Here is a 14249-nt window from a genome sequence, read left to right on the forward strand (position 1 = left end):
GGATATTTTTGTGCGTTGCTGGCATTGTTGGTATACGACTCCATGCGTGCCCACAAAACAGAAAGTGTGAAAGCCCTGGTGAAAAAGATAAACTCAGAGCTTGCTGTAATATCGGCTGGTTTCACCAAAGAAGTGCAACCACTGGACATAAGTGTCATTCGTTCCTTCAAGGCGAAACTGCGAATCATGTGGGAAAACTGAATGGTGGAAGGAGAGCGCTCCTTCACGAAGACCGGGAGGCTATGCCGGGCCAGTTATACCACTGTGTACCAGTGGATAGTGGATGCCTGGCTGTATCCGCCAGAGCTGTCATCCGACGGTTCGGGAAGGCTGACATCATTCCTGGACTGACCAGCGACGGCGCTGAGAGTATCAAAACTGATGACTCTGACGATGCAGATACGGGTGATACAGGTTCGAGTTTGCTGGATGCCTCCATCACCCAATTGATGATTTCTGATACGGAGGATGAAGAGTTCGAAGGTTTCATGGAAGATAAATAGAGCTGACTGTAAAATAAAGCTGTTTCAAAGTTCAATAAAAGTGAGTGATTTTTCTCTGTACTTTTTTTGGTGTTTTGATTCTTTTTAGGCTGCGCTTAAAGGCTACACCTGTCTGTGAAAAATGTTTGCAAATTGAGCATCTGCCAGTAAACCCTGCCATCGCGTGATTCTGTTACTAATTCGTTTCTTTGCGAAAGTTGCGCGCGGATCAATATTGCAAAAAAAAAAGTACACCCTATAATCTGGTGTGCCTTATATATGAAAATAGTTTGAAAATTTACCGTTAACTGACACTGTGCCTTATAATCCGGTGTGCCTTATGGTCGTGAAAATATGGTACTCTTTAAGGGACCTACAATTTCCTTCATTCTAACCTCTCTTGGAGGTACATCTGAAATTCTTTTTGTTCATAGTAACTCAAACAAGAAGCTTTTAAAATAGATTATCTGCCATGTACCACTATTTGGCACTGTATCTCTCTAGCCCTTTCTTTTCTGATGTGTAAAATTGTAGAAAAGCTGAATGAGTTGCTCTTTAGAGTGATTAGTTTATTTTTTATATTAAAAACTTGGAGACATAAATGTTTTCATACCTTTCCTTAGAGAAGATACTTTAGACACAAGTTTGTCTGCATATTGAATTTACTTTTTGTTATTTTTGAAACCTGCCCAAATTTACTGAAGTTTCAACCTTTTGGAAAATTTCCATTGCGTTTTCTTAGTAGGTAAATCATCTAAGAATATTCTGTCTGCAGCAGCAATGTGCTCCATTGAGCCCTCTAGGATCAGTGCTTTAGGAATTGGAAGGGACTTTGTTTGCAGTTGTTTTTTCTGGCAGTAGGTCAGTAATTTAAAATTTTCCCCTGCTAGTATAAAGACAAGATACATCAGCTGATATGAGCAAGAAAAACTAAAAGTTATGTAACTTTAATTTAATACTGTAGTGCATTCTGCTAGACTGCAGCCTTTTCTCTTTAGAGAATTATACATTAAAATTTTATTTCAATATGTAACTACCTGTATCAGTGTCTTGCCAACTAAATATTTTTATTGTACTGTATTTTGGTTTTTAAAATTACTGGCTTGCAAGTTTTTAGTCAACTCTTTCTAGAGATGCTGGAAATGACAAAAAGAATTTACTGAAATATAGGTTTCATTGTGTTTCCATTAGGCATAACTAGGAGTTATCCAGGAAATAAAGCAGAAATAGTAGTTCTTAAACTTGTTAACTGACACTTTAGGGACTACTGTTAAACTGAAAATAAATCAAAACTTTACAAGACAGAAACAACAGGGCTAGGTTCAGACTATGCTGTGTAGAATAGATGATAAAATGCAGATAACCTGTAACTTCTGTCTTTAGCTTCTGAAAAGTGAAGAGTCATACTTTGGCAGTAAAGTAAACTAGATTAATTTTTCCATTCTTGACTGTATGTGAGTAATGCAAGTTTCCATTCTGTACTCCTTTAAAACAAGTTCCAGCACTTTGTGTCGAGGTACTGTCTATTTCATAGCTAGACAGACTCCTGCAGCCTGTCAGAGCTCTGTAAGCTCTGCTTGTGGCTCACAGAAAGCAAACTCAATTTTCTTTTCTCCTTCCATTCAACAGGAGCCTCTTTCATGTCTGAAAATTGAAAACGTGTGTTTTTCAGTGTGGTGCATGGATGTGTGTGTGCCCTCTGGCACACCTGTTTCTAATTTTCTGACTTGAAAGCATCTCCCATCAAAAGAAGCAGGAAAACAATTTCTCTCTGACACGCTGCTCGGAGGCCGTGGCTTTGCACAGGACCTTCCTTTGCTTGCCATCTTGGTTGCATTGGAGGAACATTATGAGATGCAGAGCATGCATTGTATGGGATGTTCAGTGTATATTGTGCTGGCTTTTCTCCTCTTGTTGTGGTTATTTCAAGCATTAGAAATCTTCTTGAGAAGTCACTATGCTGAGGAAAAAAAAACAACCAGTGATTTAATTCTTAGTTTCTTGCATGAAGCTCAAAGGAAAGATCCAAGTCTGTAGCAAGTTGAAGTTTGTATAGCCTGTGAATTGAGTATTAGTTACTGCTTGGTACAGAAAGATTAACATTTAAAAATTATAGCTCAGATTTCTTAACCTTTATTTTCAGAATTCTCTGCAGTGTAAGATAGTATCTGATAGAATAGCTAAAAATTGAAGATATTAACAATCTTAAAAAAATAAAAACAAAAATATCACAACTCTCCCCTCAGTAACTTGGCTGCTATGGAAGTTGTGCATAGACTAACTAGCAAATTACTACTGCTGAAATAATAATCCAAGGGGACTGCTGATACATCCAGAACAGCTAAATTATATAAAGTCTCTCTAAAAAGAGACTATGAAAGATAAAGGTTGCAGATTCCCAGACTGTTCTTGTACAATTCTTGCAGTAATCAATGAGGAATATTTGAATAGGTGGTAAAATTGTACTATTCTCAGAAATTACGCATTTCAATACTCACAGAAAAGGGAGATTCTATTTCACTTTTGGTCTACCTGGCACTTTGAAAGTAACACTGTATTAAAAACTGTATTGTGGTGTGATCCAAGATAAGGGTCTCTGAAAATCGGTGTTGGTGTTCTGTATGATCTTCAAGTGATTTTGTATATGATCTTCAAGTAATTTTCAGGCGGGAATAGAAGCTTCTGGTTGAAGACAGTTTTTCTGGGATCTTTTAGAGTTTTGTTTGGGTTTGTAGTTTATTTACAAAATAAAGGTGGTGTGGCTATTGAGCCTCATTCTTCTTTCCTTCCTTTGTCATAGGAATCTGTTGCCATATATCCCTGAAGCCTTTAGGAATCTGTATATTCTTTCCCCTTAACCTAGGAGGCTAGAAACTTGCATCCAAAATAACTGTCTATATGTTTGTTTATTTTTCATGGGATCTTAGAGTGGTTTGGGTTGGGAGGGACCTTAAAGATCATCCTGTTCCAGTATCCTGCCATGAGCAGGAGCACCTTCTGCTAGAACAGGTTGCTTAAAGTGTCATCCAGCTTGGCTGTGAATACTTCCAGGGATGGCATATTCAGAACTTTGTCAGGGCAGCCACTTCCAGTGTCTCACCGCCCTCATAGTAAAGAATTTCTTCCTAATATCTAATTTAAATCTACCCTCCATTATTGTAAAGACATTCTCCCTTGTCCTATTACTAGTTGCTCTTCCCTTACCCTCCAATGCTGTAACCTCATTGTAGAAGGTCACCAAATTTGTCAGGCATGATTTATCAAAATAGTCTCTCTAAACTCTTTGTCTTCTGTAGAAGCATTTTTCCCTTTGCTAGTAGCAATCCTAGAAGAAGGCAGTTAATTGTACTAAGCCCTGCAAACATGGACAACAGCAGTTCCAACAGTAGTATTTTTGCCAGCAGAGGAGTTCAAATAGGCAACATGATGTTTGCAAAAAATATTATTGTGTTAGGAAAATAATTTGTTTACTATATGAAACAGTTATTTCAGTATGAAGTACTAAATTTTTCCAGCTAGTCATCTCCATTTGAGTCACTCTTGTGTGAAATCTTAGGGAAACATTTGTCTGTCACTGCAAAATATTCATTTCTGAAATATAATGAGCTTCAGGTTACTGAAGAAGTCATTATCATAACTGGGAAAAGATAATAAAATGATTTAAACTCTGTTTACAGGAAAGTTACTAAAATTAATGTATTTGAGACTTTAATGTAGAATTGAAGAATTCTTAGTGGGAATCCCTCGTGGTTTGGTTGTAGTTCTATTCAGTGAAAGAAATGCCAAATTTATTAATACTTGCAGTTAAATGTAGTTTAATGTGAAATAGTTAAGCAAATTAACCAGATTTACATTTTCATCAAATTGTATGCATGATTTAGAAATGTGTTTAAGTAGCTTTCACTGGAGTTGCTGTCTTGAGTCATGTTAATACAACTTTTTTGGAAGTTAGCTAATGCTGACAGACTAAAGTGTCCGGAACTATAAATTTGAACTCACAACTTTATATTGTAAGTTATAAATCAGTTTAGATTGCTGTAGTAATGTATACATTCATTTTATGCCTAGTCCTAGTATTATCTACAGTGTGTCCCCAGTTAGAGACTGCAGATGTAGAGAGCTGCTAAGCCTGCAAGAAGTTTGGTTCTGACTTGAGATAATTGAAAGTGTAATTCTTTTCCTCAACCTGTATCTGGTCAAAATATGTGAAACACTGCTTAGGGTTTTTTTTTGTTGTTTTTTTTTTTGTTTTGTTTTTCCTTCAAAAATAGATGTTCCTACATCAAAAACTACAGTAAAAATTTTTCTTTTCCAAATGGGGGAATTGTTTTCCTTAGTTATCTGTCCCGACAGACTGCCAGCAAGTGATGTGTTGAAAGATTTTTACGTACACTGCCAGCAGCAGTCTGTAAGTTAGCTGTCTTATAGGTTGACATAAATATGACAAAAAGGAATGACTTTGTCTGTGGGAATGTAGAGATGTGTGATGTGTTAGTAGAATTGCAAAGCTGCTTTTCTTGTGGTTGATCCTGGATCACATCTGTGGGCTGCAGCTGTTCTTAACCCGTATTAAGTTTTCTCTCTCTGAATTTTTTTTGGAGCAGACTTGATGTTATGGGAACTCTTCAATAAAGTCATTCTCTTGGGGAGGAAATGACATTATATGTCATGCTAAAAAATTGCCATTGTTTTTTTGATGACACTTTGGGAAATACTTGAAAATTGTGAAGTAGAAACATCTGGTTTTATTACTTGATGCGCTGGAGATGCATAGGCTTACTCTGATTTCTGAGTCTCATTTATTTGATTCCTATTCTAAATCCCTTGCTTCTTATTCATATAGTTATATTTAAAGGCATTACATGTTATATTTTTAAAAGTACTAACAGGTTTTTTTCAAGAAAAAAACCAGCTTTCTCAGTTTTTGCTGGAGCATATGCTTGTTAAGTTTTGTTCTTTACAGCAAAACTTCACAGTGATTGAAGTTTCTTAGTTTAAAAAAAGCAATGTCCATGTTGTGCTCTATCGGTAAAATGCATCTTGTGGGGTTTGTTCATGTTCTTCATCCATCACTTTGGAATAAACAGTAGATAAGTCACAGTTCTGTTGTGGACAGAAGCTTCTAAGTGTGTGTGTAATGAGGCAAATGCATGGACAGACCCTCCTGTGAGCAGCTGCTGAGGTTGCTCTGGTGCACGAGCCTCTTGAAGATTATCTCCTAACCAGGACACTTCTCTCATTAACTTGAGAGCTTGGCCATCTCAATGAAAACACTTTTTTCCTTGTGCTCTCAAGAACAACTTCCCTGGACTGTGTAATTGTTGTAGTATTTTGGCTCTTTAGTTTTCCTCTAAATTTATAACTGGTTTTTACTCAATCTGTTTGCTATACAAAGAATTTTTTTGTCTTTCTGTTGTGCCAGTTGTATGTAGATTTAATGCCAAAGTGTCCCACTTCAAACAACTCAGTTTAACTGAATTGTATTAATCAAGAGACACTGCCCATCAGTAAGCACACATAACTGAAGACCAAGGTATTTCTTTGATGATTGAATATATCAGGATTTTGGGACATGTGTACACAATTTTACAGCAATTTGGTCTCTGGGCTGATTCTGTGACATCTAATTCATCCATAGTAGTCCAGAGGGTGAGTTTTTTTGTTTGTTGGGGGTTAAATCTTTAAAATTAGGGGTATTTTTTGTTTCCCTTCTGTATTAGCAATCTTTGAAGACCAGTGGAAGCTCACTGTGCATTTAAGGAGAAGGGTATAATTGTGTGACAAGTAGCCAGAGAGGGAGATTCTTTGAGTAGATTCCCTTGTGAATTAGGTTTTGAAATGGTGAGAACAACTAGAAACCAGTCTGTGAGTAGCTGCAATGCGCAATACCAGACCTGTCAATGTGTTTGTGACATGTTGTACCCAAACCTGTCAGTGCTCTAAACTCAACGTTATGCACAGCAATGAGAGACTCAGCAGGCTGCCCAGGAGCCACTTGGGGTTGTGTTTGATTATTAAATTTTTCTTTATGCCACATCTAGGCTGGCTTAAGCCAGTGTCTCTGTTGTGGGCTTGTTAGTGTTCCAGTGAAGAAAGAGTAACCCATAGAGACTGAGCTGCCTTTGTCTGAAGCCAGCCTAGGTCTGATCTCTTACCAGCTCCAGCTCCCTGCCACTTGGAAGCAACTAGATTGTTTCTAGCCATAAATTTATTTCTGGAGGCTGTGTAGGTGTATTTATGTAGTTCTGTACCTGAGTTAATAAATCCAAATGGATTATAGCAGGTTTTTTGTAATGGTTCCAGGGCTTGCACATCTTATTGTATTTAATGAGCAGTATGCTAGAAATATTTATATATAATTCTGAATGGACTGTATCTGACTTCTCTCTGTGTATTCTGATGTCTAATGTAGTTTTAGGCCATGATAAGCTAGAAATCAGATCAAAATGTAGTCACTTCCCCTGAAATGCGCAGAACAGTTTCCACTGTTCTTCAAAGAAAGCTAATACAGTTAATAGACTATAATTATTTAGATAATTTGAGATAATTTTTACATTACAACTCTACATCAGTTATGTTTTTTTCTTTCCTAACTGGTTAACACAGTTCACTTGGCTCTTGGTTATACCTCTTCTACCTGCTTTGTCTGCTTTCTCTGTTGAGAAAAAATTCAACAAACAGGAGGCATAAGTAGTGTAATGACCTGGTCTATATGGAGGAGGTATCAGCAGTGAGTTTTCCTACCCAGCAAACCCCAGTTGGTCCAGTAAACATGGATGGTGCCATTTGACTGCAGCTGTATGTCCCAAAGCACAATACAGGAAGGGAGAAGGGTGTAGGAGGAAAAACAGCAGATCTGAAAGTGTTCCTACAGAACAAGAGTAGCAGTAAGGATTTGCTTGTCTTTGCCAAAACTAGGTTTCAGGGGATAGGTACAGAAAGCACTGAGGCAGTAAGTGGTTGTTTGCAGAAGCTTTTTAGTTTTTTAAGGACAAACTTTTAAAAATTACAGGAATTTGTGTGAGGAGTCCAATGACCAGCCACTTTGGCAAAAAAAGCATGGGTGAATTCATGTATTCCATTGTTCCAAAGAGGCTGAATCAGATGGACTAAGTAGCAGGTTCTGTCATGCAAAAGGAGTTACTGTGTCACTGAAGTGGTTCTCAGTTTCAAGAATTGCATGCAAGGATCATTCCCAGGAGAATGATGAGTAAAAGGATTCTGTCAGGATAGTGATGCTAAGTCAGAGACAGTGTCGCTGTTTCTTTCTGCACTTACAGTAATTTCACGACTATAAGGCGCACCCTTTTGACTAAATTTTTTCCCTGGAACTGGAAGTGCGCCTTATAGTCCGGTGCGCCTTATCGGATGGACAAAGTTGCGAAATTTGCCAAACTGGACGTGTGAGCCGCAATGGGGGGGCGGTGTCGCGGGAGCGCCGAGTTGCGAGGTGGGGGCAGGAGTGGGCGGCCACAGCCGGCAGGAGCCACGAGGGGAGGGAGGGAGCCAGCGCTGGCCCTGGCCCGGGCGGAACAAGAAGCTGGGCAGCGCCACCACGGGCACGGGGGGAACGAGAAACCGGGCGGTGCCGGCCCTGGCCCGGGCGAAGGGGAAATGAGAACCCCCGCGGCCGCCGAGTCTTGGCACCGACCGAGCCCCTTCGGCTGCCAAAAAGCGGCGGCGAAGAAGCCCCTTGCGGCCGCCGAATCGCGGCACCAACCAAGCCCCTTCGGCCGCCGAATCGCGGCGGTGGCCGAACCCCTGTGGCTGCCAAAAAGTGGTGGCGGTGACCGAGCCCTTGTGGCCGCCGAATCGTGGCGCCAGCGGAGCCCCCATGGCCGCCAAATCGTGGCGCCGGTGGAGCCCCCGTGGCTGCCGAGAAGCGGTGCCGGCGGAGCCCCCGCGGCCGCCGAGAAGCAGCGACAAGTGGTGCAGCCCTGGGGAAGCGGAGAGAAGCGGTGCGGCCGCAGGGAAGCAACGGGAAGCGCCGCCGCCGCCGACTGCAGGGAAGCCGGGACGCAGTGCAGTCGTGCAGTGGGAACCGGGTGCCGTGAGCCGTGCCAGCCGGCGCCGGGGGTGGGCGGGAGTGCTGGGGCACACTGCACGGGGAGGGCACCTGGGGCTGCATTTAAAGGCTACACCGATCTTTGAAAAATGTTTGCAAATTGAGCACCTGCCAGTAATTCGTTACTTTGTTGCGCGCCGCGCGGCTCCTCGCTGCAAAAAAAAAAGTGCAACTTATAGTCCGGTGCGCCTTATCTGATCTACAAAGTTGTGAAATGTACCGACTCCCGGGGGGGTGCGCCTTATAGTCCAGTGCCCCTTATGGTCGTGAAATTGCTGTAACTTTTGTTTGATTTATGACTTTGTGCAGTCGAAATTTCAGGAAAGTTGTGAGAAAACCACAGACTTAGTTGAATTTTTGAGTGACTTCGTGTCAACTTTTTTAAAAAATAAAAATATGTGGCAGAAACTTGTCTTATGCATCACTATGAAGAAACTGTCATTATTTTACATCATCACAGCCAAATTAATGTGATGATGTACATAAATGCCAGGGTTTTTTCATAGTGATATCTGTATTTTGACTATTCCCAATCTTAATATTTTTTTAGGCTGTGGGGAGCACCTTGTCCGGACCATACTGGCCAGAGAATGTTCATGTGCTTTGCAAACAGAGGATGCCCACCAAGCTCTCCTAGAGACTATGCAAAACAAGTTTATTGGTGAGTATATGACCCTGAGTGCCTAAATACTTTATCTTGTGATTTCTGTTAAGGCCTTGTGTTGCAGTTGGCTTCAGATTCAGTGTTGTGTTACATCTGAAAAATGTTAAACTACAGAAGAATATATTAGGAAATTTAAAGAAAAACCCTTGGAAATACCTCAATTGTTATGTGAGTCATAGAATACCCGGAGAGGTTTGAAGAAAGAATTTCCTGTCTGAATCATGGGCTGTGGTATACAATTGCATATTTTAGAATTGATGGGTTAGGAGCATTAGTAAAAAATATTAATCATGTTAACCCTTTTAAAAATAATAGACCTCAAAACCATTTCATGTTCTAATTAAATGCTTTGGACAGACAGATTCTGGTTTGCTATTTACATCATAAAATTAATTTCCTGAAAAAGCGAAATAGACTTTGTTAAAGAAACAATTTTTAATTTAAGAGAATTGTGCAATATGTCTTCAATTTCTTGCGAATATAGATCTTGTTTTCTTTCCTCAACTTGTAAACAAAATATGAAAGTGGAGTTTTAAAATAACCATGAAGTCTTGCCCTTTTGAAAATTCCAGTGAAGCTTGTGGTGTATATGTTGATTTGCAGTGTTTTCATATCCCTTAAAATTTTTCAAGCTTTAGAATCCACAGACAATATTCGTCTTCAAAATTTTTTATGGACATCATAATACTTGTACACGGTGTTGCCAAAGCTCATTTTGTGATACTTTAATTAGAACTGGAAAAGGGACATATACACACCTTTTAGTGTCCCAGGGTCTTGGCAAGCAGTGCATTGCAACTTTTTTTTTTTTATAGTGTTGAATCCATGTTGGATTCTGCTTCTGACATTTGACTGTTTGAGGGGAAGTCACCTTTGCATTGAAAGACTGCACTTGATAATCTGCTGCTGTACTGCAGTCATTTCTAGGTGTTGTAAGAGTGCAGAACACACACAGTGTTCCCCAAAAAGATTTTAATCCAAGCAGCAAAAATGTAGCTTTTTTATATTTAATCACTCATTCTAGTGCGTAGTGGCACAACATTAGGAATTTGTGTAACCAGAAGAAGTTTTTAGGAAGGATGCTTCTGATAGCTTTGCTAATTTGTAACCTGCTTTGCAGATGTTGTATGGAAGTGGCCTAACTTTAGGAAAGTCTGATCTCAAAATTTATTGTGCTGTCTATGGTAAGAGTAATAAAAGCAAGCCCAAATTGTATGTAGTGTTCTGCAATTTCATATTAATGCATGTACACACACAAGATGGAAAGCTACTGATGTAATCAGTATCAGCTACTGGGTTGATAAAAGCCCAGAATGTAAAAAATTTTAGTTAAAGGTGCCTTCTTTAAGTTGCTTTCAGTTTTCTGGGTTTTTGTTCTGTTTGGTAATGGTTAGTAAAAAATGCAGTTCTCGTTTTGCTGTTTATCGCAAACATATTTTGCCGCCACTTTGCATAACAGATGTTTTCATTTAAGTGTTAACTGGCTCCTATGTGATATATACATTGTGTTCTTTAGTGGAAATGTGAAAATGTTTCTGTTGGAGATAAAAGCATATTAAATGTTGCTCAAGTTTTTTGTTACACCAGAACTATCAATTGCAGAGAAAGAGGAGCTGTACAGACAGAGACACCAGGATATCAGTGTGATGTGTTACTGCCTTGGCAAAACACTAAACCCAGATAAACAGCAGAAAGTGAAAAGAGTGAGGCACAGGATGAAATTAATGCTCTCTGTGAAATGAAAATTTGAAAAAAAAATTATACAACATTTATATAAATGCTGTGTAATTCCTTTTTAAAGTTTTAATTCAGGACAGGTCTTGTATTTTCAGAAACTTACCACTGCAGGCTTCTGCTGCCTGACAGCAGGAGTGTGTACTATCTGCTCATTTATACTCTGAGCAGTGCTGATGTGGGGAAAAAAGACACAACCACCTTTGTTTTTTGTGTAGGTGAAGTGCTTGGATTAGAAAGCATAAAATCTAATTTGTGCTCAGCTGTGAATGAAAACTGATAGAGAAAAACATCAAAATCCAGATAGATCTTGCTGGTTACATGTGACATATTATTGAGTTTGTAGCTGGTAAAGACGTTTTGGAGATCTTGGCAATTCTGCAGATGGAATGTAAAGTTGCATGCAGCAAATACAGTGAGACAGTTAAAAATGTGCATTGCACTTAAAACAGTAGGTTATACTAAATAGGTTTTTTTTGCTGTGACTTTTCATAGATGATGTGCTAGCTGATAGCACAGGATGTGTACAGTAATTTCACGAATACAAGCCGCACCATTTTGACTAAGATTTTGTTCCTAAACCGGAAATGCAGTTTATACTCAGGAGCGGCTAATATGTGAATAATTTTCTGACATTTACAACCTCGGAAGTGCCAGCCAGAGTGCTGAGCCGAGCAGCTGCCAGTGAAAGCCGGCATTTTGTGATTGTTACAAATTGTTACTCTGTTGCACCGTGGGTGGAGCCTGGCTCCCTGCAGGCAGCACGGGGGGCGGGGAGAGAGGGGGGAGAGCTCTCTCCTTCCCTCCTCTGCCGCAGCCCGGGTGAGAGACGGGGGGCCCCATGCCGCCATTGCCGCAGCTCGGGGAGGTGGCGGGGGCCCCATGCTGCCATGGCCACGGCTCGGGGAGGCGGCGGGGGGCTCCGTCCCCGCCTGCTGCCGCGGGAGCGGGGGGGCTCCGTCTCTGCCTGCCACCGCGGGGCAGCGCCGGGCCATGGTGACCGAGCCCAGTGGCAGCAGCGGCCGGCCCCGAGCAGCCCTGCCGAGTGGCAGCGCCGAGCTGGGCCACCTGGCCCCATTGGCAGCCCCGAGCGGGCCGAGCCTGCACAGCCTGAGCCGAGCCAGTAAACCCCGCCCTGCCGCGGTTCTGTTACTAATTGGCAACTTTGTTGCATGCAGGTCGTCGCTGCGAACAACAGAGCGGCTTATACTCAGGTGCGGCTTATTTATGGACAAAGAACGAAATGTTTGCCAACACCCAGAGATGCGGCTTATAGTCTGTGCGGCTTGTATTCGTGAAATTACTGTAGTGTGGTGCAGGATTTCCTACTGTGGAACAGCAGGATAAAATGTGATAATAGACTCCTTGCGGATGGCATAGATGCTTCCCTTGCCTTCCTTAGAGCCCTGCTTTGTGGTCTTGTGAAACCTTCACCAGAATTATAATGGATCAAGGCATTGGGATAAGCCCCAACCTTCAACAAAGCTGAGCTAGGATGTTTCATCAGAAGTCAGAATGTATGTTACTTGTGTCAGAGGAATGAACAGCTCATTTTGGCAGTTGCCATCAGAAGGTGCTTCCTGTTTACAGGACTCTCCGAGTTTCTGCAGAGCCCTGGGAATCCTTCCAGCTAGGGAAAGCCTGACTTGGACAGTGAGTGCTGTTTAAACAGCAGGTGATGAGCAAACTCATGTCAGATGTGCTTCTCTCATCCTTTCTCAGAGCCAACTTACTGTGGAGAATGCATAACTGATGGTTGAATCAGAGGTGAGAGAAATTAAATTTAGACTTTTTGTAAATGGAACAGGCTCCATATCTTTAGTCAAAGAGCATGAAGGGCTTGGTTCACAGTTAAAGAATGGTGTTCTGTAAACACAAATACCTTCCAAACAGAGGAACAGAGGATTTTGTTACTCATCATTCCTTTCAAATGCAACCAAGTTTGTGGAATGTAGACTTAGAGTAAATATTTGTGTCATCTCACTGGCGGGAAATCTGGGCTTTTAACAATAGCATCATTACCAATGGTACTTTAGAACTTATGAAGTATTAGAGAATAATGAGCTGAAAGACATAGTTGGAATCTGATATTTGTTCTTTCCTTAGTGTAAATACATTTCGCTAGTCTTGTGTTTTTAAACTGTGCTTCAGTTGAGTGAAGTCTGCAGAAAGATAATAGGAGAAGGATAATGCTGACAGTTTCTCTTCTAGAAATGTAGTGTCAAAATCCTCTCTTCTGAGCAGGACTTGAGACAGCTAGGAATCATAGAATATGAATTTCCTGATTACTAATTATGCTTGCTGGGGAGAAAAAAAGCCTTTACTTAAAGTACCTGGTTAAAGGTACTTTAACAAGACTGGGGCTGGCATTGCACCGTGTTGTAATTTATAGTACATTATAATTTCCTTTGGTGCTGCATCACTCCAAGCTTTGTAGTATCCTTTGTGGTTTTCTAGCAGAGAAAACAAATTATGGAAGCATTATTATGCTTCTCCGTGACACAGAGGAAAAGGTTTCAGTAGAGAATGAAGTGATCCTGAAGTTTCATAAACACAGCGTGGTGATGTTTCACAAGGATTTTTATAGGTCCTCCCTGTGCTCCTCCATGTCAGAAGCACTGAGATTTTATTGGTCTATGGTATCCTCAGATATTTAATTTCTTAAGATCTTCCCTGTTAAGTTTTAAAGTGAAGGTGTTTTCCCTTGCAGCTTCTTTAAAAAAATCAGTATAGATTTTGTAACTTAATGTAGCATGATATACAAAGACCTCTGACTTGAGACAGCTTGTGCTTAAACATTCTCCAAGTACTGGTGCATGAAATTAAAAGCAGGCTTAATTTAGCGCTTATTGTATTCCTCCAATGTTTGTTTCAATTGTTACCTTGGAGTTTAGTAGGATACATAGCAGAAGCAGAGTGGCAGCTTCACCTCCACCACGTTTTGTACATGAGCTGACAGTCCAGTGGCTAAGGTGATCTATAGACTGTTGACCTGAAATAGTCAGAATTTCACTCAGTGCAGAAGAAGGTTTGTTTGATTGCCCTCCGTTAAAACTGGGGGCTGCTGAAGCACTTAATGGTTTCACCACACCATGGTCAGTGTTTAGGCCCAAATTTTAAGCCTTTGAAAGCTGATGTAAACAATGAAGCTCGTAATGGTTTCTCTGCTATGGAAGAGTATCAATGTAAAAACATGTGATGAGCAGCTGGTTCATCCTTCAACTGGGTAAGTGTAAATAAAACACTTCATTTACAGCTTAGTGTTGGATCTGTGCTAGAATGATTCTGTGCAGTAAATACACAT

The 14249-nt window shown here is 40.7% G+C and overlaps 1 protein-coding gene across 5 annotated transcripts in view; it reads left to right on the forward strand.

Annotated features, from left to right (window-relative positions):
• The window catches only part of TASP1 (taspase 1), an 87660-nt gene that overhangs the window by 50907 nt on the left and 22504 nt on the right, over positions 1-14249 (forward strand). For all 5 annotated transcript variants that reach the window (XM_033055185.1, XM_033055188.1, XM_033055187.1 and 2 more), the window contains one exon: positions 9098-9208. In XM_033055185.1, the coding sequence (XP_032911076.1) occupies positions 9098-9208 (111 nt within the window). The remainder of the gene's footprint in view (positions 1-9097; positions 9209-14249) is intronic.

The sequence above is a fragment of the Catharus ustulatus genome, chromosome 3 (genome assembly GCF_009819885.2).
Source record: "Catharus ustulatus isolate bCatUst1 chromosome 3, bCatUst1.pri.v2, whole genome shotgun sequence".
NCBI lineage: Eukaryota > Metazoa > Chordata > Aves > Passeriformes > Turdidae > Catharus > Catharus ustulatus.